The 22,302-nt window shown below is 38.0% G+C and overlaps 1 protein-coding gene and 1 long non-coding RNA gene across 16 annotated transcripts in view; one reads left to right on the top strand and one right to left on the bottom strand.

Annotated features, from left to right (window-relative positions):
- Positions 1–17,433, bottom strand: part of MACF1 (microtubule actin crosslinking factor 1) — a 150,401-nt gene extending 132,968 nt beyond the window's left edge. For 12 of the 13 annotated variants that reach the window (XM_072417853.1, XM_072417871.1, XM_072417784.1 and 9 more), the window contains exon 1: positions 17,232–17,433. In XM_072417853.1, the coding sequence (XP_072273954.1) occupies positions 17,232–17,433 (202 nt within the window). Of the gene's footprint in view, positions 1–543; positions 715–17,231 lie in introns of those variants that run through there. The other variant, XM_072417802.1, reaches the window with a different exon arrangement.
- LOC140335334 (uncharacterized) overlaps positions 1–18,176 on the top strand; it is a 45,239-nt gene extending 27,063 nt beyond the window's left edge. For 2 of the 3 annotated variants that reach the window (XR_011921683.1, XR_011921680.1), the window contains 2 exons: positions 3,916–3,991; positions 17,204–18,176. This is a non-coding gene — a long non-coding RNA (uncharacterized lncRNA). The remainder of the gene's footprint in view (positions 1–3,915; positions 3,992–17,203) is intronic. The other variant, XR_011921684.1, reaches the window with a different exon arrangement.
- Positions 18,177–22,302: the final 4,126 nt, after the last annotated feature.

A 22,302-nucleotide genomic window follows, 5' to 3' on the forward strand; every position in this document is an offset into this window, starting at 1 on the left:
ACATATATACACACATAAGCACAGCTGTGATTTCATTCTGACATTACAGTATTATTGTGCATGGCTTCCCAGCAGCAGGGCTCCTCATGCAGGACATAGATGTGTCAGTGCTTCCCATGTCTGTGCACACCCAGCAATGCTGACATTCGCTGCCTTCACTCCCCATCACTGCTGACATTCGCTGCCTTCACTCCTCATCACTGCCTTCACTCCCAACACTGCTTACATTCGCTGCCTGCACTGCTGACATTCGCTGCCTTCACTCCCCAGCACTGCTGACATTCGCTGCCTGCACTCCCCAGCACTGCTGACATTCGCTGCCTGCACTCCCCAGCACTGCTGACATTCGCTGCCTGCACTCCCCAGCAGCTTTTCGGGACTTTGTCACATGCTATAGAGTCCCAGGCAGTCCATGTCTGTGGCCATGTTACCCTCCCCATGTCCCTGCTGTCATGGTGCTGTCACTGGCCGAGCATTAACCCTTCGTGCAGCATCCTAGAGGGAACCCTGCCAGGCTGGCTCCGTCTCCCCTATCATGTGTACCTTTGTATCGCTCTAGAACTCCTTCATATGCCCGCACGAACTCATTCTCCTGGTTCCGATCCACCGGGAGCTGCCCCGGGATATACCCGGACATGGCGAACAATTCTCCAGCTGTGTGCCCGGTGCCCGCCGGTCTGTCCGAAGCCTATGGATCCGACTTCCGGCTCCTGTCTCCGCCCTGTCAGTGCTGCGGGAAGGGGACACCCAGCTGAGTGATAGGGTACTACACCTGGGAGTCCGGAGCATGGGCGGACGCACAGCGGCCATTCGGGGAATTACCTCACTCGCTGGGAGGCTGATGGGGACATCTAGCGGCAGCCGGTAGAATTACACCCGAGTTGGACGTGACTTTAAACTTGTAGACTTAAATTGGACTGAAAATAAATGTGGAATCGCCAGTTCAATTTTCTGTAACTGTCTTTCACTTTCTTTTTTTATTTCTACTCATATATACTCATTCCAAAAAAAAAAACATGCAGTTAGGTTAATTGGCTACCCCCATACAAGACATATGACTATGGTAGGGACATTAGATTGTGAGCTCCTTTGAGGGACAGCTAGTGACATAACTATGGACTTTGTACAGCGCTGAGTAATATGATGGCGCTATATAAATACTGTGTAATAATAATAATATAACCTACTGACATAAGCCAGCCACATCACTACATTATACTTCACAGCCAGGACACCTCAGAGAAGCCTCATATTGCACCAACTTAGCTGGGTGGTATGAGAAGAGGGATGACTGGGCATAAACAGCAGCACAATTTCCAGACACAATGGCTTCCCTTTAACAATTTGTATGGTAACAAGGTATATTGGCCCATTAACATTTCTCCATTGCTGGGTGTTGAGGTAATGCACTCACGTTAATGCACATTGTGTTCTGAATTAGTGTGGATTGTATTAGGTAACCACATTCATTTTGATAGGGCTGAAATGTATGGACCAAAAGAATGGCCATGCGGTATTTTTCTGATGCAGTAAACCACTGCACACATTATTGCACATTACTATGCATTAGGGTGCCATGCGTTGTTGTAGTGCATTCCAGTACTTATCAAAATTAAAAACATGACAACACGCGGCTATGTACCTAACGTGCATTAATGTGCATTATGTTAACGCACCAGCTACTGCAGTGCATTCCAACATAAAAGTGTATTTTAGAAGTGAATAATATTGTGTGGGCATTTATAAAGGATCACATTGTATTCAATATCACTGGTAAAAAAAAACACTAATTTCTATACAAGTCATACCTACAAACAGTATCAACCTGAGAATAAAAGTCAGTCTGATACATAAACTATATCTAATATTTTTAGTATACACAGTATGACCAATATTTCCTAAACCCAGATAATAAAACTGTCCACATACAAGTATAATAATGAAGTGAAGTCTGCCAGAAGCCGCAGACACTTTGGTATCTTGTTGAAGTGTTTCTATAACCCAGCGTTTTCAATTAGAGTTTCTCCAGAGGTTGCTAGGGGTTCCTTGGGCAATGAGTAGTTTATGCCCCCAAGGTCAGTTTAAGTAACACCAATGATCTTTTTGACTATTGGTAAGGGTGATATTCTTCCCACTGACCAGCACACTAATATACTATGAGCTGTGACTATAGCAACTATAGCAGGGGTTCCCTAAAGACCTGAAAATTATAAGGGTTCCCTCATGTTATTTATTATTATTATTTAGGTTATTTATTCTTGGGAGTTTGGAGTCTGCTTTGGAGTTTTCCCTTCACTTCCTGTTACAAATACACAGCAGGGAATTAGAGTAAATCTTTTCAAAATGAGAAGATATCGCCTCAGTTGTCTCCATTGCAAGATTTCTTCTCACCTACTGCTGCAGTGACAACTGTAACATGAAAGATTTCTCTTCATGCTCTGTCCCTATACCATTGATCACAGGACATCTAGACTCCTTTATGACTACAGATACACTGTAAGTGCGGAGTAATCTTCAGACACTTGCATCAGCCTTAGTACGTTCTCAGAGACATAAGTTGCCCATGGCAAATTCCAGGCTTGCCCAACTGATGACAAACATTCTGCTCTCAGTGTTGATTCACAGGACAGTTTATTCTCTACATATGTTACAATTACAATTCCTGTTGAAATTTATGTTGGATGAAACAGAAAAATGTAACATGCTGCAGATTAACTCATCCAAGGTGCGGTCAAGGTAGATTCACCCCCTTCTGCTGTGTAAGCATAATTGACACCCAGACGGGTGCTGATTTGTATGGCTCTAGTAAGGCTACATCTTTAGATATTTTAACCTTTAATGTGTCAAAAACATAGCCTGTGTTGCAACATTTTAGGAACGTACATATTTAATGCATCCACTAAGTGCCAAGATGCTTTGCAAGGACAGGACATGAGATGGGACTACAGAGCACCTCATCCTGTCCTCATCTTCATACCATAGTGTGTGTGTTGATGTTTATTGCTGCAATGAAATATTCTTATCTGCCTAATCACAATCTTTTCCTAAGTGTACACTGAGTACACATACACTGCATGCATCTTGGCATACCCCAGGCTGCAGGAATTTAAAAAACTTGTTACCACATTTTGGCCTGGACAACCAAGATGACTGAAAACTCAAACATGAAAGAGGATTAGGTGACGATGGTGGCAATCATGATGAAAGGAGGGCAGGTGAAAAGAATTAAAACATTTTTGACAGGCAGGTAAGTGTATATGTCCCCTCTGCAATAGGCAACCTGTCTACTCGCTATTTTTTATTTTTAACGTTTATTTCCACTTTCAAGAAACCAGAAGCTCGGAAGTAAGGAAAGTCCATTGTAAAGGTTTATGTACAGTTAGACCTCTGGAAGGACCAACAATTATATTGTGTACTTGTGGATAAGATATAATAAAATGCTTTCATTTACATATTTAGGAGACCAAAGTAAACAAATACAAGTTAAACTTATAAAGGGAAGTTAAAATTGTGTTTTCAGTCACATTTCTTTATACCTGGCCCAGTCACTATAAACTGTCAGAAGCTAATCTAATGCTAATTAGAATGAATGAATGAATGAATCATGTGTCAAAGCAACTGGCCATACTGTTTCCTAGTTGTTCCAAGAATCCAGAGGATTCAGTAATATCAAAGCCTTAATGTATATTTACTGAAAGGTGGTTGAATATTTCCTGTCCACAAGCAGTTGTTTAACCTTAGCTCAGTTAGATGACATGAAGGTCTTAGCTAAATACAAGTATAATTCCTCTTCTTTGTGTGTCTCAGGCACGTTCTAGAAACCTGAGTGTATACTTTAGTTAATACCTAACTACCCCTAATTACTTTTTCACAAGTGTTTTGTTTCCTGTGTTTACATTCTTTTTATGAATATAGATATAATCTGAAGATCTGTATCACAAGCCACTGCAGGCAGGAAAATTGTTTGATGCCTCCACCCGAATATGTTCAGGTATGTGCAAGCCTCATTTTTATAGGGTCGGGGAAGCCAAATAAACTGGCAAAAAATCCTAACTCACAAAAATTCATGTTATAAAATGAAGAAGAAAAATGCCAGTGAAGTAAATTATGCATTTGTTTGAAGGACAAGTACAACCATAGGCATCACTCTATGAAATGTTTCCCACCACCTCATACATACTTTATTGACAAAGGAACCACAGTGAGTGACGGGGGAAATAGAAAGTCAAGCCATCCAACCATGACTCAATCAGGCAACACATGCAGTGGCCAGACAGAAGGAACTGCTTTAGAAGAAAGAAGTCACTGAAAAAAGTAATTGATGAAATCTTCTTTAAGTAGGATTTTCTCTATACCTGACTTTGTAGTGGCAGTTGTAGGTTGTAGGAAATACTTTCCTGTCATAGAAGCAAATACTCTTATTTTCCTGCATACTTTACCTTCAACACAAGAAGCATTAGAATTTGCTGAAAGTATCATCAAGCCCTCTCCCACTAATTTCACAGTCACCTCTCTTTCAACAACTGGCTTTCCTTTCATTCACACATACAGTCTCAGCATTATGCGTGAGTGTTAACTTAGCCAAGCTGCCTGATGGATTGCAATTGTAAAGGTTACTTGTGTTGTCTCTTTGTCCTGCTGTTTGTTTACATTTGATGAAGGCAATCATTAATTTAGCTACATGTTGCAATATTTAATAACATCTTATTTTAAATCTTTAACATTTTATCCTCTTCTGTACATGCTGGACCCTGTCTTACCTACATGTAACCTTTGTATGCTGGGTTACAGTATATGCAGTATATGCAGAGCAGGGGAAATGTTGATCAATAACAAAAAATAGGATTTACAGCATATTATAAGCTTTTCAGAAAGCACAAATTTCATACCCTTCAAAATAATGACAGAGAGCATCAAAGCCATAACTTGTGTATGCTGAACACAGACCAGAACACCAAAATAACTTATACAACACATGCAAAAAAAAAAAGTAGTAAGATTAGTTGTTTTTTTATGGAGGCTAAGCAGGACATAAGTATGACTGACTGATCCCTACAGGAGGAGAAAGTTTCTTTCATATATTGGGAGGGGAGGATATGCATTTACCTTATGTGTAAACAAACCAAGAAAACTGCAGTGACAACTGAAATGACTGTGGAGGACAGGCTGCTTTTTCTCCCCCCATCTGAAAAGAATATGACCTTATCATGAATCTGCGTCTGGTACTATTGCACTGAAAAATAGGAGGAAGTTTGTTTCACACACATGACATTACAATAGGACAAAAGTTGTTAGAAAAACTATATGGGCAATAACAAGGTAGGAGACAGGTTTTATTGTATGGTATGCCAGACTGTATTACCTCTTTAATTGTCAGGCAGGGACTACCATAGCAAAGTGACATGAATAGCAGTAAGGAGAGCTGAAACTTCCTTCAATAGGTAAGAGAAGGACATTCCTTCAAATTATTACCGAATCAGTGATTACAGTGTCCTGGATACCAGGAAACTGGTTATTCATTGGAGAATAGTTGTTAAAACGTTTACTGGACTTCTATGGCTTTATAAAGATAATGTAATTCCTAGGGGTGTCAGCTTACATCCCACCCTATATATAAATAACACACACATAGCCACTTATGTGCTTGCATGCAACTAAATATAGTTTGCTAATCAATCAATTCCCACATGTCTAGACACCATCTCATGCTCATGGTTAGCATTAGTTCAAGTGTATGTAATAGCAAAGCTATTTTATAGTTATGAAAAAATGGGGAAAAGTTTTTTTAATAATCTTTTTACCACAGAGAAACTCCTATAATAATTAGCATGTTTTAATAAAAGGATAAAGTCTTTTGTTTACTAAATAATCTTAAAAAACAAACAATATTGGGCAATTAGCCACATAGTATGATGAAAACTGTTTAAGGAGGGGATTGTATGGAGTTTGGAGAAAAACTAAAGAACTAAGTGCAGTGACCCATAACAACAGATCAAAGTTCACTTTAATGAGGCCACAGTAGTGCAAAATGTATTGTGGCTGGTTCTCAACTTAACTTTTTATTTATGACTTTGCTTCTTGTTCTCTTTTTTTAGGATTCAATATGCCTATGGTCCATTGTTATTACCAGCAGCCTAATAAACTGATGAATTCATTGAATTCATAGTCACTAAATGGCAGGGGATGTTCTATCTACACCTCCCCTGCAATCCTCTTGGGAGCCCAACAGGAGGTTTTAGGGTTTCCTAGCAACGTGTCAATAGAGGAGGCTTACATGATAGTCAGTTTAGCATTCAGCTAACAGCGTTCAGGTTAAATTATGTGTCTGGTACTTGGTTAGTCTGAAAACTTGTTTTTAGGTTGAACCATCCAAGGATTTGCTGATGGCCATTGGCAGATTAATTCTCTTTAGCATATTAGCCCTAATGTCGTATGATTGTAAGGTGGTACATATGTCTTTGGATTATCGGGTACTAAAGTGGTATCTTGATATTTCAAGTTTCTTGCATTGCTGTGGGCTAAACTTGTGCATTTCAAGCAAAAACCAGGCATATCAAGCGTGACATCATGTTAGTACCATAAATAATTACTGTAGTGCATTAACAAATTATGCAAAAATGACTTTTTGGCAGCAAGCTTTGTTGTTTATTTAAAAGAAAACACTAGGCTATATATGCTGTAATGCTAAGGTGGGATAAAGTTAAAGAGAGCTTACAAAGTTATTAGATTCAAATACTTGCCAAACTGCTGAATCTCCATCATTTTAAACAGCAAGCAGGCAAAGAACTCTCAAAACTTTGCATTGCTAAACATATAAAGTGCACCACATCAGACAAAGTCATGTTACTGGGGGCAATTATTTTACTCTCCTATTTTATTTTTACTTTTCTTTTTTTATTGATACATTGAGATCGATTAATAAAATTCTGGATTTTTAATGGTACATTTATACCAATTTATATATCAAACCTAAAAGAGCAAGATGGCAGAAAAAGAGACAGAGGACTTGGGTGAGCACACACAAACAGACATTTTACTACTTCAGATTCAATAAAATACTTTCTTCCAACCTATCATTACTAATTGATTTTTTTCACTTTCCATCATTGAAGAAGTGATGGGACATGTTGGTAAATCTCAATCTGAACTATACCAGCTGTATCACAAGTGCAAACTATTGTGTACATTCTACCAATTACTTTCTGAAGGGTAAAAGGTGCATCCATCAAGGCCATTGGGACATCCATCTTAAAGATTTCCTAACTGGAAAATAGATTGGATTGGTTGTTCCAGTGCAACAGATCTGCCAATAAAAGCTAAGGCTATAACGCCATGAGTCTTAGTAGCAACTTGCTCTGAGAGAATGATAGAACATGAATATTCTAATGAGCTGGCAAATGAGGCCAGTGAACTCCACGTACTTTGTAAAGCAGCTGATTTGCACTAAATCAAATATTTCCCTTGTGCCAATAAAACACCTGATGACCAGATTAAACTTCTGAGTCACGAACCGACTCACTCATGCCTCAGAACAAAGCTTGACGCTGAAGGTCCTGCCTTTGCTTATCTTTTTACAAACAGAAACCTTTCTGAATCACAGTGACAGCTAGAAATTAAATGAGTGAAAAAAACCACTGCACAGTCTGCTTTACTTATACTGTGAATAAAGCCTCCACCAGTCATCAGATCAATTGTAATCAGGGAGACAATTCAATATTATATGGAATGCTCTGCTACTTTACCAATATTGTCTCTTCCACTAAGGGATAAGGAATGTTAAACCAGTCTTGGTGAAAAGAACAGCTACTGGAAGCCAATAATCTATACTAGTGAATATTGGCTTCTTTCTGTCCAATCTGTGTGTAATGCACAGCCTCCAACAACACTCACTGACTATTACTGATATGCGCCATGAGCTACAAGAGTGTCAGTCACAGCTGAGGCCACCTTCATGTAGAATACACATTTCATGCAGCCAGTTTTATCTAAATGACAAAGAAGTGCTGAGCCTGTCTCCTTCCTGCGCACAGTGAATCCTGGGATTCAGGAATTTCTCTTTAGAAGTCAATAAATGATGTAAAGATGAGACCATCCACTGCCCATTGCTGGACCCTTCATTGGGCACCCAGGAACAGAGAAGAGTGGGGGACAAATATGGTCAGAAGGCCAGGTAAGGAAAGAACCGTGCTCAGCATCATGATTTGTCATCAGGGACAGAAGTAAGTGAGAACTGTAACTAGATGAGGTCTGGTACTGGTGAATGTCACTGTACTAAGGAATCTGCTACTGGTGAATCATGTTACTGGTAAATCATGTGCACACATGCTACCCTATCCTAAACCCCCTCCTGCTAGGAAAAACCTCAGCCTCTGCACTCTGCACTTTAAAAAAGTTCCCAGGTATGCTTATATTACTGTGTGCATGTTTAGGAGCAGTAGAAATGAAAAGGGCATGGTGATGGTGATGAAGGAGAAGAGGGAAGGAGAAAGGAGTAAAGAAGGAGGCAGGGAGAGGGCAAACTTTCTGCTGTGACTAAGAATGGGCAATTACTATTAGGAGAAAGACTACTGGCACAGTGTAGATTGTGCTTTGTAGGAATATTTTCTCACACAGAAAGCTGTCTCCAGTCTTTCCACTGAAAGGTATACCCTTAACAGCTTTTCCTATGGCAACTCAAAAATGTTGGGTTTACCATTAATTTTTGGCACAGTGAAAATGGCCATCATAACAGGGAGCGTGAATCTCTCTAGTAGGCATACAGACAGCAATGAAAAACTTAAAGAGGGTTATTTTATTTATTCATGGGGACTTCCCTTGCAGACATTACTATGGCTACTTATTTTCAAGAAGCTATGTATAGAACCCTACTGGCCCCTCGAGCCATAATCTGCCTGCATTGCAGAGACTTATTGATGATGCAAACAGAAAGGTTTTATTTAGTCATTGAATTAGCATTTTGAGGGGAGAAAAGAGGAACCAGACAAGACAAAGTATTAGTGGATTAAACTTCAGCTTTAATAAGTACTTTTAAGGGATACATGCACAAAACATTTTAATTATTAACTGTAGTGTAGTAAATATTGAATTTGTTCAGCATGGATGTCAGTAAAAAAACACCCTATGAAGAGAGGATGTTTTCCTCTCTACTAATTCCAGCTTTTTGGCCTCCTCCCAGTTAAAAGTGTCTGAACATTTTCTAAGAGACAATAGGCTTGATTTACTACAGTGAACAGAGGTGAGCTAAGGTGAAGGTGCATTTCAAACATTCAACAATTTACAGGAGAAATAAAAAAAAAAACCTGAGCTTTTTCCTGACATGGTTGAAAGTTTGAACGAAACACGGGTTCATGTTAACTTGGTTTACAGTAAATCAGGCCTAATTTGTACGGGATGTTCAGACCATGTCCATTGGGGCATCTCAAAGCTTCAGTAAAGCCCTACATTACCTACTGCTATGACCAAATCCCAGGATTAATAGAGAAATGCTTCAATGGTTATAGTACAAGTTCAGTACAGGTTTATTTACCCAGTCCTGCCTCCTGCCTATTTTAATAGCACAGTGAGGCAGCTCATTATAATGATGGGCTATTTTATCCGCTAGGAGAAATGTATGTACAAAAGTCACAAACCATGAAAGTAGAACTTGGGCAGCATACATCTTAATAGTTGCCAACATTATCATTTTAAAAATTTTAAATATTTAAAAAGGGCAGGGCACTGAGCCTGGTCTCCAAAAGTATCATGTGGACAATGCAGCTTCATGGAAACATTTATAAAACTATATAATACATGCTTTTTCTTTAATACCAACAATTACCTCTAAAAGTTTAGTGAAATAGTCCAGAGAACATTAGGAGATGGTACACACAGTAGCAAAACAGCCCAACTATCAGCCACTGGCTGTATGGTCCCGAGCCATCTCCCACAATGCAAAGCACTCCTGACCAGGTTCTGGGTCAGAACTGCCATCTATATGACCCATTTAGCAGCTGCTGTAAACCCAGCCTTCTAAATCTTTTAAAAACCCTTGAAGTATAATAAATAAATACAATTTTTTATGATGTTGAACTTACTTCTTTTTAATCATGTGTCTTACTTCCTGCATTTCTGTGTACATAATACATGCGATTCATAATTCATGCCAAATTCTAGCAAAAAACACAGAGCCACAGAGAAAAGGTTGTTGTATGTGCAGGTATGATTTGATTATGTTTTATCATCAGTTAGTAATTTCTTTATACCAGGTGATTTTGCTCAGCAAAAAACAGTATGGTATGTTATGGAGGGGTCATGATAAAAAGTTTGGGTGATACTTGTATAGGATTCCCATGTTACACAGAATGGCTGCTCCAGATGTTTTTCATTTTCTGTGGCTTCTTTAGTCTGGATTTTAAATGTTCTGAGGTCAAACAGCCAACATTAAAAATGAAAGTGCTTTTTAGCATGTATATATATATATATATATATATATATATATTTATTTATTGTACAGGATCGCAGGGTTGGATCCTTGGTGTGTTGGAAAAGGAGTTTGGGATTATTTTTTATGTTAGGCTGTATTTTTTTTTCTAGTTGTCAAGGGACCCGGACTCTGGACTGAAGGGGAAGGATTGGGTGGGCAAAGTACTCCAGACTGAAGAGGAAGGATTGGGTGGGCAAAGTACTCTAGACTGAAGAGGAAGGATTGGGTGGGCAAAGTACACACCAGGACTTGCACCTGCCTAGCAAGAAGGTGGGAATCCCATAAGGGCTCAGGTGTGCAAGAGGGAAAAGAGAGAGATGCAGGAAGTAGACTGCAAACAAGTTTGTGGGGAATCAAGCTAAGAAGTGGTGTTGCTGTTAATGCTGACTTGATTTAACTATTTTATGTACTGTGGAAACCCCAGGGTGGGGATTGGACCCTCACCAAGGACTTGTGTTGGACTCATCCTTATCGTATGGACGTTCTGATGGACTATGGGCATTTACACCACTAGGCTGAAGTAAGCCATCTCTCTATTGTTTATACCTTCCTGAGATGCTGAAAAGAAGCTGTTTTTTTAGTTATTTCAATAAAGACTCGTGTTTGTTACACCCTTTTGGTCCCCAGACTTTACAATACCATATATATATAATGTGTATATATAGATATTGTAAATGATCCAGTGCCCATCTATAGGGGAAATGTATCCTCTCTCTATCTATATCTATATCTATATCTATATATATATATATATATATTTTGACCATTCAATAAGTCTAGGTGAGGTTTGCTGCCTCACTTTACCACAACTAATATGCATAATCCTAACTGGTGGTAGGAAGGAAGCTAATGAAAACACATGACCAATTTGCATCTTAGATTTTTAGACATTCAAGATAAAGAAACAATTTAACTGTCCCCTACTCTACACCCAAGAGTAACTTTTTACACTCATCCCAAATTCCTAACATAACATGTATTTATAAAAGCGAGAACAACCAGTGTAACACACAAAACACCACACCTACTGTATGAGGAAATAAATGCATACTGTCTATTACCTAGGTGTTGCCGAGTATATGTATATGTGTTTTGCATGAACACACAACACTAAAATGTGAATTAAAGTAAGTGCAAAAGGTTAACCAGGCATGAAACAAGGCACGTGTGCCAATAACCTTGCATGAATTTGAAGGTATCCAGGTAACATGAGAAACAAAATTTATCAAGCAATTATCTGTTGCAAGATGCTTGTTGTCCTATACAAACCAGAAAAACAATATACCTTGTTAAGTCTGACTATACCAAAAATACACACATTCATTACCCCTCACATATATACTGCAAATCCTGAATCGAATAGTTGTAATATAAAAACACTGAACTATTCTGGGAAGTGACATTATCTGACCTATTTCTTGTATCACCCAGAGAATCTGTAGGTGAGGTATCTGTGCTTGTGTTCTTGGGCCTGAACACCTGATTTACCCATTAGTGTGGGTTCCCATGGTCTTTGGTATTTTTAATATAATTTATATTATGAAGGATTGTATATGATGTGCTGGGACACGCAGAGGAGGATGGGAACACCCAAAACTTTTACAGTTACTGTTACTATAACAGAGTGATTTTGCTGCTGGGGTATCCAGGACATAATGAAAGGCTGGCTCAGTTCACATGGCTTTATTTATAACTTTAAATATCACCTTTGAATAGATTGACCCCTTGAAAGTATAGTACATACAAGTATGCAATGGAAATTCTACTGCCTGCATAAAAAAGCAGAACTTGGACCTGCCAATTCACTTTTAGGCATAGGCCATGTCCCCACTAAAAAATGCCGGCCAATGCCATATCCTATTTCCTATTCTATATCCTATCTATTCCTATCCAGTATTCTTCCTATTCAATATAGTATTATATTTAACTGCAACTTCTTGTGTTGGATTAAGCCACCAGTATTATATTTAACTGGACATGCACAAGTGATCTTAACCTTTGCTCACATATTGGTCTTTTCCCAGTATCCCACCTATTAGATTGATCTTTCTCCAGTGAGATCCAACACTCAATGAATTTTCTGCAGAACACACAATATCCATGATACTGTACCAACGATTCCCACACACTTTGCACATTGTATGTTGTTGTTGTTATTATACAGGATTTATATAGCGCCAACATATTACGCAGCGCTGTACATTAAATGTTCATTTCTTCCCCACATACTTTGCTGAGCTCAGACATAGTCACATTATTATTATTATTATTACACAGAATTTATATAGTGCCATCATATTACGCAGTGCTATACAAAGTCATCAGCCGTATCACTAACTGTCCCTCAAAGGAGCTCACAATCTATTGTCCCTACTATAGTCATCTGTCATTAATGTAGTCTAAGGTCAATTTAGGGGTAAGCCAATTAACGTAACTGCATGTTTTTGGGATGTGGGAGGAAACCGGAGTACCCAGAGGAAACCCACGCAGACACGGGGAGAACCTGAAAACTTAATGCAGATAATGTCCTGGCTGGTATTCGAACCTAGGACCTAGCGCTGCAAAAGCCAGAGTGCTAACCTGAGCCACATTGCTGCCCCATGGTTCAGCATTCAGGGCAAAGCTTTGCGCTCTCTCCCCCCTTCTACTTTTCTCTCTGCATATAAAAATTTCACATTGATTTAATTAACTGGAAGAGAAGAGGGGGCTGGCTTGTATGTGAGAGTCAGTAGAGCAGGGTTGTGTCTGTATGTGTAGTGTAGGACTGTGTGTGCGAGCAGTGCAGAATTTTGTGTGCACAGTACAGGATTTTGTGTATGTGTAGTACAGGACTGTGTTCGTTTGTGTGTGTACATCATTGATGAATCTCTGAAAACTATTGAACTAACTAAGGTGTCTTCCGATTTGGATTGGCTTATGAGAGAATGTACAGAATCTCCCACCAACTTTCATATCAGCTACACTCAGTCACTGACTTTCATACCAACTAATGTGAACCTTTAGAATTTTTCATGCCATCTATTACACTGACTAATACCTGATTTATCTCCCACCAACGGTCATATTATCTGATGTTTTTGTATATAACATGTTGCCAATGCTCACACCTAACAATGCCTCAAAACTGTCACAACTTTTATTATGACTTCGTATAATCTGTCCCCAACCCTTATAAGTACACACAGCACCTTTTATCAGGAGATACGGCACTTTGTGTTGACACACACAGTACATTTTTTTAAGGTCCATCAAAAACATGAAAGACATAAAGATATATCGAATTAGATTTTATTTTCCATTTTACCCATTTTTTCAGTGATATTCTAAGTCATGTGCAATGGAGGCTTTCTGGTTCCTTCTTTATCTGCTCACTTTTTTACTATAATTACCATCTAATCAGATTTAAAGCAGAACTTAACCCAAGAATGAAAACATACTATTATACCTTTGATATGATGAGTGTTTATTTCTCTGTTTTTAGAACAGTAACTGTTGATCCCGCAAAAAATGATGATGATCTTAAGGGAGAGAAAAATCATCAAATACCAATGTTTAGAGACATGTTTAAAGTCCTGGAAACAGAAGATAAAGTCATTGTCCCCCCAACATTCTTGTTTGAATTTAAAAGCACTGTCACAAAATGTTGGAAAGGCAATGTTTCTGGGCCATGCAGGATCCCTTTCTCAAGGCAACATGGTGACCCTTCATTGCCCCAACACATTGGCTTTACAAATGTTGTGACAATGCTTTTATAATAAAGCAAGAATTCTGTACCTTGGGGAGATTGTGACTTTGTCTTCTGTTCCCATGAGTTCTACGTGGTGCCATTTGTGGTTATCACTTCAAGCAACCTTCCTCTAATACAAGGTCTGTTTGCTGCAAGGATGGCATTCCTATCACAGCCATTGCTATGTTTTAAGTTCTGCCTGCATGGCAACCATGGCTCCATCCATAGATACAATGGGAAAATGAACGTAGCCCCCATGGCAGAAAGTGGTATTTGAAGGAACACTAGATGCAAATTTAAAAAATGGCAAAGAAGAAAATGAATGCAGCCACTAAACCTGGAATAAATAATATGTCTGTTTAAGGGTCTAGATGCACTTTTAATAGTAATTAAACTAAAATGTTATAAAACTGCAAGCAGGCGATCTCCGCATAGCAGAAGACACATGCTATATCTCTTTTGCAATAACACAAATTGACCTGCCTATTCTAATTAGGTTGATATATAATAGCAGATATCAGGAACCAGTGAATGATCACAAAATAAAGCATATCTGCTCTGATTGACCTAATTTTTATCAGCACAAAAGTGAGTACCGGTGTGTTTACCTGTCTGATAAATCTGGTATTTATTTAAAATCCTTTCCACCAAAAAAAACATTACTGTGCATATAAAGATTATTAGTTAGCTACATTTAACTGGACTTGTTCTTGTGATATTGAAGACATTTTGCTGCTGATGATGAAGCAGACTGGAAAGCTGCCAAACGTTTTCAACATTGCAAGAACAAGTCCAGATGAAAGTTGCTAACCATTACCAGACATACAATGATCTGCATAACTGGGAACCTCTGAGAACCTATACAGTACAGACAGTACTGTATAGAGGCCAAACATTCAGAAAGACATAAAAGGATGAACATAAATGATATCAGATTTTGGATGGCTGCATCTGCTAGGTACAATCGCAGCAATAATGTGCGCTGTACATACAATATGACAAGAATCTTTTATTTCAATCAATTAGATTTCCACACTGGAAGCCTGAATTGCATGGTGATCTGTATTATATTTTTATAAGCTAACTGCATTAAAGAAAAGCCATGCTGAGCATATTTTACCAGCATGCTTAGTACAGAGATAGACACAGAGGAATCCCTGTGAATGTGAATCCCAGTACACTGAGCTGGTGAAAGTGATTATGGCTGCAGCAGGTTGTGCCATGCTCCCTCCTACCCATTATGGAATTGTAGGATTACATTTACTTCGTCATGTTTTGCGCAGTAATATGGGGGAACACAAGGGTAGCCAACACAGAACAAAGGAGGAGAGGGGTGGAAGCTCCTTCCCCCTCCATAGAAATCTGAGTGGAGAGCTCAGTAACCATGGCAACAGGAAGAATGGCTGCTCAGACTTTGTTGCCATGGAAACAGATAATGCAAAATGAGCCCTCCATCAGCATCTGCAACCCTCACTGATTTGACTTTGGAGTTTATATACAAAACACAGAGTGTCATTTCTAGTTCAGTTTTTTTATAGTGCAGGTATATTCTGCAATAATTATATCCTAGTCAGTTAAATGCACCCCTCAGAACTGGAGGGTATGTATAAACATTACATGATCATTATGGAATGTGAAGAATATACTTCGCATAAGAAATGTGATTTACAAGTAACATGAATAGCAAGTACAGGTTGGTAGTGCAATGTAGTGAAATATGTGCATTTAAGACATGTCACCACAGGTAAGTTATGAATGACACACTTATATACATCATCCCCTTTAGCCAATACTTTGTGTAATTCTTTGTTTTATTTCTTACGTGATATTTTGGCATTAATACAAAAACTTGTAATAACTTATTACCCTGCAAGCTAAACTGACATGATGTCTAATAAACACCCTGGCCCAATAATTGGGAAGGTCTTTGCTACGCCCATAAGAAAAACAGGATTTCATTATATTCAGTGTCACTCACCTGTTGGGTAGAATACCTAAACAGACACATAATCCTAACATAAGTAATCATGTTTAAAATTCATTATAGAACCCAATGTAATCAGACACTGCAACATCAATATAAGCAAGACAGACAGTAGTATGATAGGTTTTCCAAATATATTGGGTAAGTTACAATAATTACCTCAGGAATCTTCCCTTCCTCCAAATATATTAAACCAGGTACAAAGTACTGCATCACAGAACAAATAATTAGAAATGATCATTCTATAATCTATTCTATGTAAACAACCTGCTATTAGCGAAAATCAGTCATTAGTTACTGAACACAACTGCAATAATAGGTTGAACGCAGGGTACCCATTTGCTGCCCATTAGTGACCACAGTATTTAGCATTAGGATTTATATCACTAACATACAATCATTCATTAATCATGGACTCAAAGAGGATATAAAAACACAAATGCATCCAGCTTTGATTGTTTTTACATAATAAAATGTGTATGATTGTAATAAAAGCAATGTTAGTACCTGAAGTTAACCTGGTATCAACGTTTTAATGTCCAAGTACAGTAGAGCTCAGATTGGGGAAGGGATAAGCAGAACAAGCAGCCAATTGGTTTTGCTGCAGTGAAAAAAGCATGCTGATAGTTAGAGAAACAAGAGTGACAGAGAGATGAGCTTGTCAGATTGCTTCTTCTCTCCTTGTGTAGTCACATTCAGGGGTATAGAGGACACTTATATGTGTTACTAAACTGCAGCACAAATAAATCAGGTCTCAGTTACTGCAAGACTAAGCAGATGGTGTCTTGAAGACTGCATATGTGGTGCCAAAATCATCACACAGCAAAACCCCTCATATAACATCATGGTTTGGGCTTTAGATATATGGCATACACAACACTACACAACATTAATGTTCATGTGTGTTAACCAGTAACAAACATGTATAGCAAATACTTTTCAGTGGTGAAAAACATTGCTGAAGTGACACTGTAATTTTTATTATTAGTAATTTTTGATCAAATGTTTGCCTTTTTATACATATTTACAGCTCTTAAAGAAAAGGTGAATGTTCTCACCTGCTACCCTGACCACTGCTCTCTCTGCAGGGTCCAGGACAGAATCCTTGCTCTTCCTCTTTTTCTGCTCATGACGTGGCAAATTCCATGGTAGTGTGTCACCTGGTGGACAAGGCGACAAGCTGCCAGACCGTTCACTCCGGCAAGATCTTTCACTCCGATATGACCTTTCACTGAGCGTTTCTTCATCTGAAGAAGACATGTCTGCTTGGAAGTGTGGGAATCACTGTAGGACAGATATAAAACTATCTATTAGACAGGATTTTCTTATTTTCTCACCTAAATTCTGTAGTATTGTATCACATACATATATGTCATATCTCTACATATGATGCGGCTGCTGAAGATGGTCAATGGAAACATCATGAACACAGTGACATTTGGAAACATACAGATAAGGTAATATATGTTTTATAGTTTGTAAAAAAAACACATTAGGTTATTGTCAATGCAATGGCAGAGGAGCTCATTTGAACGTGAGGAGCTCTTCAGTGTCATCAACTTTGCAAATTAGATGATTGTTCCCAACCTCTTTACTACATCCTGTTGACATTTTATAACATATACACTGCTAAGCTTGAAGAAACTAAAAAACAGAACCGGATCCCACAGCATGATGAGAAGGGGAATGACCACCACTCAAGGCCAGAATTCTAACATATGCCATGTACCTAATTTCTATCAGCATTGCTTTACCCAGAGATTGATGAATGTAAAGGTTGGTGCAACTCTAGGTTCAAGAAAATGCATTTAAAAAGAGTTCAATGTGTAACATGTGAGAAAAATCTATATTTTATATGAATGAGCAAAACAACTTATAATGGATTCATTTCACATGTCAGTTTAAGGCGATCTTATATTTATTGTAAAACTGTTCACTGTGACACTGAATCAATTTGAAAAATTGATGTAATTTAAAAATTAAAATATAAAAAATATTATTATTTTCTTGTTGCGTACGAAAATAAGAATATTAACTGTCCTTACTAATGATTAACTCAACAGTAAGTGTGTTAGGAAGCTCTCACTAGGAAAGTGACAATTACCTTTGGTAGTCATAGGATGAGGACAATACTGATGTCATGGGGCTACAATATAAAATAACCATAGAATACTACTCTATACATAATCAACAGGTGGTTGACATAGGGAGGTGCAAAGTGTGCCCCAAACTTTGACCCTGCTGAGTCAACAAGGGCCCCTAGATCAGTTCATCAGGAGAAGGGGATCGAAGTCATTTCTGCACAGGGGATCACTGTTGGCTACATCCCTCACTGAAAATCAATTACAATCACATATATATATATATATATATATATATATATATATAATGAAACTTAAAGCAAGAACAGATAGGGTGGAGATAAGCAGGCACCATAATACTTCTGTGGTAGTTTTGCCCAAATTGCACTATAATGTGCATGCTAATGTCAGAAGTAAAATAGATCTGAGAATATAATCAAGTTTGTGTAGGACGCTAAAGCAATTGCGTGTAACTAGATTTGGAGTCCTAATCTTTTTAACCTGTTGAAAAATCAATCAAACTAAATGGAGTAAATAATGAAACATGGTATAAGTAGAGGTAACCTTACAGGCAGTCTGGTTAACAAGACTACCAAAAAGAGAAAGCAACTAATAAGGAATAGCAGAATGAGAACTCAAGAAAAGACTTTTATTGAAAATTGCATATATGTTTAGCTGGCTCTAACTCTTCGTTTTACTGACAGACATAGGGTTCCACCAAAGGTGACCTTTGCAATCTAAATGTACAATCAAGGTTCCAGGTTTGTCTGATAGTACTTGTACCTATATATTATATGTATGGGTGTAATTTTGTTGTATGAGCTGTGTATGGAGAAATATGAAAACCCCCACAACAAGAGATTTTTGTTCCTAAATGTAGTTTCTTTTTGTTTTGGGTAGTGTGGTGAAAGGTAATAATGAATTAATATTACTTCTATCAAATTTTCATTTGTGCCTGCATCCCTTTAAGTAAATTCATCCCATTTACATCTTTTCTTTCTTATTACAGCCCTGCAAAAGAAATTGGAAATATTCAAAGGGGTTTACTTGTTTGTTGTTTTGGTGACAATGCTAAAGAGAGAGTTAGAGATAAAAAAAAAGGATGGACCTACAAAATGAGTACACAGACAGCTTTAAAACCTGATTTTGGTTTAAACCAAACCTAATTTTAAAAAATCGGTGGTTAAAGATATAACAAAATATAAAATGCATAGAAGTCGTCTGTAAAACTAGTTTTAAAAAGGTTAAAAAATAGTGCCCCATAACAGAAATTCTTAGCATTTTTTATGTATCCCTAGAGCTTTAATAAAGCAACAGGACTATTGCCAACGAGTCAAAGCTATAAGGGGATTTAGACCTTTAAACAGATAAAATCTTAATATTAAAAAAATGAACCCATGATCAGAATAGAGGAGCATGTTTCAGGCAAAAGAAACATTGTTTCTTACAATTATGTAATGTCAGGGAATGCTTTCTCCAATATTAAAGCAAAAACTTTTTTCTTTGCACAAAGTGGAGTTTTTAACCAGGTTTTTGGTCTCCAATTTCCCATTTGGATAAGCAGAAATCTTTCCAAAAAAAGGAAAATTATGTCCTAAAATGTTGTCACCACAAATGCCCACATTGGATCAACTTTTTGATTAATTTCAGGCCAATAATGTTGGTAAAATGGACAATTAGAGTGAATCTCTCCAGCTGGGACACATACAGCGCACACAAAAAAAAAAACCTGATTGACGTTCCAACCCTTCACCATTATTCCATAAATCTAAAAAGGTATGGTCATGCTTCCTTATACAGATCAGTGTTATGAGCCAACCCCTAAAGATTAAGATATATATTAAAAGAAGAAACAGATTTTTTTTTCTTTGGCCACTTATATTAAATACAAGTTTACATAGCTGATATTCATAAGGATATGGTATAACATACAATTGTCCTATTTGTAATTATCCCAACCTCATTTGCACATATGAAGTTCCTTGGGATATTCACCTATACAAGCACACCTATTTATATAGATGTATAATCCTATTTAGTTCATAAGGAAGATAAGTTACTTGAAACATAAAGTATTACGAGGTCCTTTAGTCTCTTTTATCCCAACGTGTTTTGCCTTAATAGCTTCCTTAAGGGGAACTTGAAATCAGCGAATTTTGGTTGTCTCAAGAATAAATACACTGGAATATGTTGATGGATTTTGCACTGTAAGGTGCACTTAGGTGGTCTGTTTCTTTGAAGGTATTGAACTCAACTTCTATTTAGATTTGTCTGCCACTGCAGCATCTGCATAGAGAAAACCGTCTTGCTAGTGTGCTGTAGCGACAGGCCAGTTGCTAACGTTAACTTCTCTTCCCTACAACTAAAGCACACCAAGAGGTTTTTCTTTATGCGCACGATCGTATAATTAAAGTGAATATTCCCAAAATGTATTGTGACGATTCCTGACTTTAGTAAATCGCCTTCTGAAATAAAAGCTTCTTACCTTCCTGCTCACAACGTGCAGAAGATAAAAAGTACACTGTGCAGCTCAGTGTACAATCGTAACATGCCTTGGTGCTGAGATAAATCAACTCCTGTGCATTTGTATGGATTTAAGTCATCATCAGCAGGCCAATCAAGATGGCAAAAGATGCCAAACCTGTTAGAAGACTGAATGGCAACATGGCAAGGCAGCTTGCATCACTAGAGGAGGGGTAATTATAGCAGCCTTTCTTTATGCCCACTTGAAGTTATATTCCCAAACCCGCTCAATCCAGGGGTGCCATCTGGTTAAAGGTGAGACTGACACATTATGAGTGTTTTAAAAGAAAGAGGTTGCTTACAAAAAGTAAATACACCTTTACAGGGCCTGTCAATAATTATATTTTTATATATATATATATAATATATATTTCTTAGGTTTGGAAAAAATGTGCTATGCTTTGGACCCCTGTCAAATTTTTATTTCTGTCCCCGTTGCAGATTTTCGCTCACTTTTGTCTGGCAAAACTTTGTCAGTCTGAAAGTAGGTGATCAGGATGTTTCTCTGAACTTTCTGTGCAACAGGATCTAGCATGACTAGATGGTTATATCTACTCTACATCTGCATTTCTCTAGACCCCTCCATGCCCGGCCCCAGTGAACAGTATCTGCCCAAATCTTCTTTGGGGAAGATAGTCAAGTTTGTAGAACGATTCTTCACTAAAAAGATATTTATAAATGGGTCATGAATGGGCTGCTTATCACTAGCTGAGGTAGGCACTCATAAATTGACCATAGGAATCTAAATGATTTACATGAACAACACACACTTTTCTTCCCCTAAACTTTTTAGGACCGCTATCCTGTTGCTCAGAAGACCTCCATAAATGTGGTAGGAAAATCCCATAGGAAAGGAAATTGTTTCTTAGGTCAGCAAAAATTGGACACCTCGGTTCTATCTAACGATAGAGCCCTTATAACCATATACTGCATTTCTGAAGATATGTGAATGGTACCACAAGCATACATAGTGGTATGGTATACAACAGTAATCTGTATGGTGACGTGTGATAAGGTGTTGGCCAGAAAATCCAACATTCAGCAGTTAATCGAATGAAATTCATTTACATGGCGTTTCATATTGGTGTGACTAATCATTTGATGAATATGGTGGATGATACAACAACTTAGATGACAAGGTTACACCACATTGCATGTAATATATATGTGTATTTATGTAACATGAAGCAGTCCATCACCTGCACAGGGGTAAGTTTGCACTTACTGGTCAGACAGGCCTCCTCTGTACTGGGTGCATACATTGCATGTTACGTGCCAATAACACTGCCAAGTAGCAGGATATATCACTTTTCATTCTGGAAAAACCTTGCACAGAGAAACTCCCTGGTGACAGAGTATTGCAAGCTACATGTAGATAATGCAATGCATTCTGGGAGTGAATGGAATCCTGAAAATCAAAATGCTTAGGTCTATCAATTTGTATTCAAATAACAAATCATCAAGGTTGGTAACATATAACAATAAATGGAAACGCTAGATAGGTGCAAACCTGATGTGGTGGCAT

Source organism: Pyxicephalus adspersus, chromosome 1 (genome assembly GCF_032062135.1).
Source record: "Pyxicephalus adspersus chromosome 1, UCB_Pads_2.0, whole genome shotgun sequence".
Lineage (NCBI taxonomy): Eukaryota > Metazoa > Chordata > Amphibia > Anura > Pyxicephalidae > Pyxicephalus > Pyxicephalus adspersus.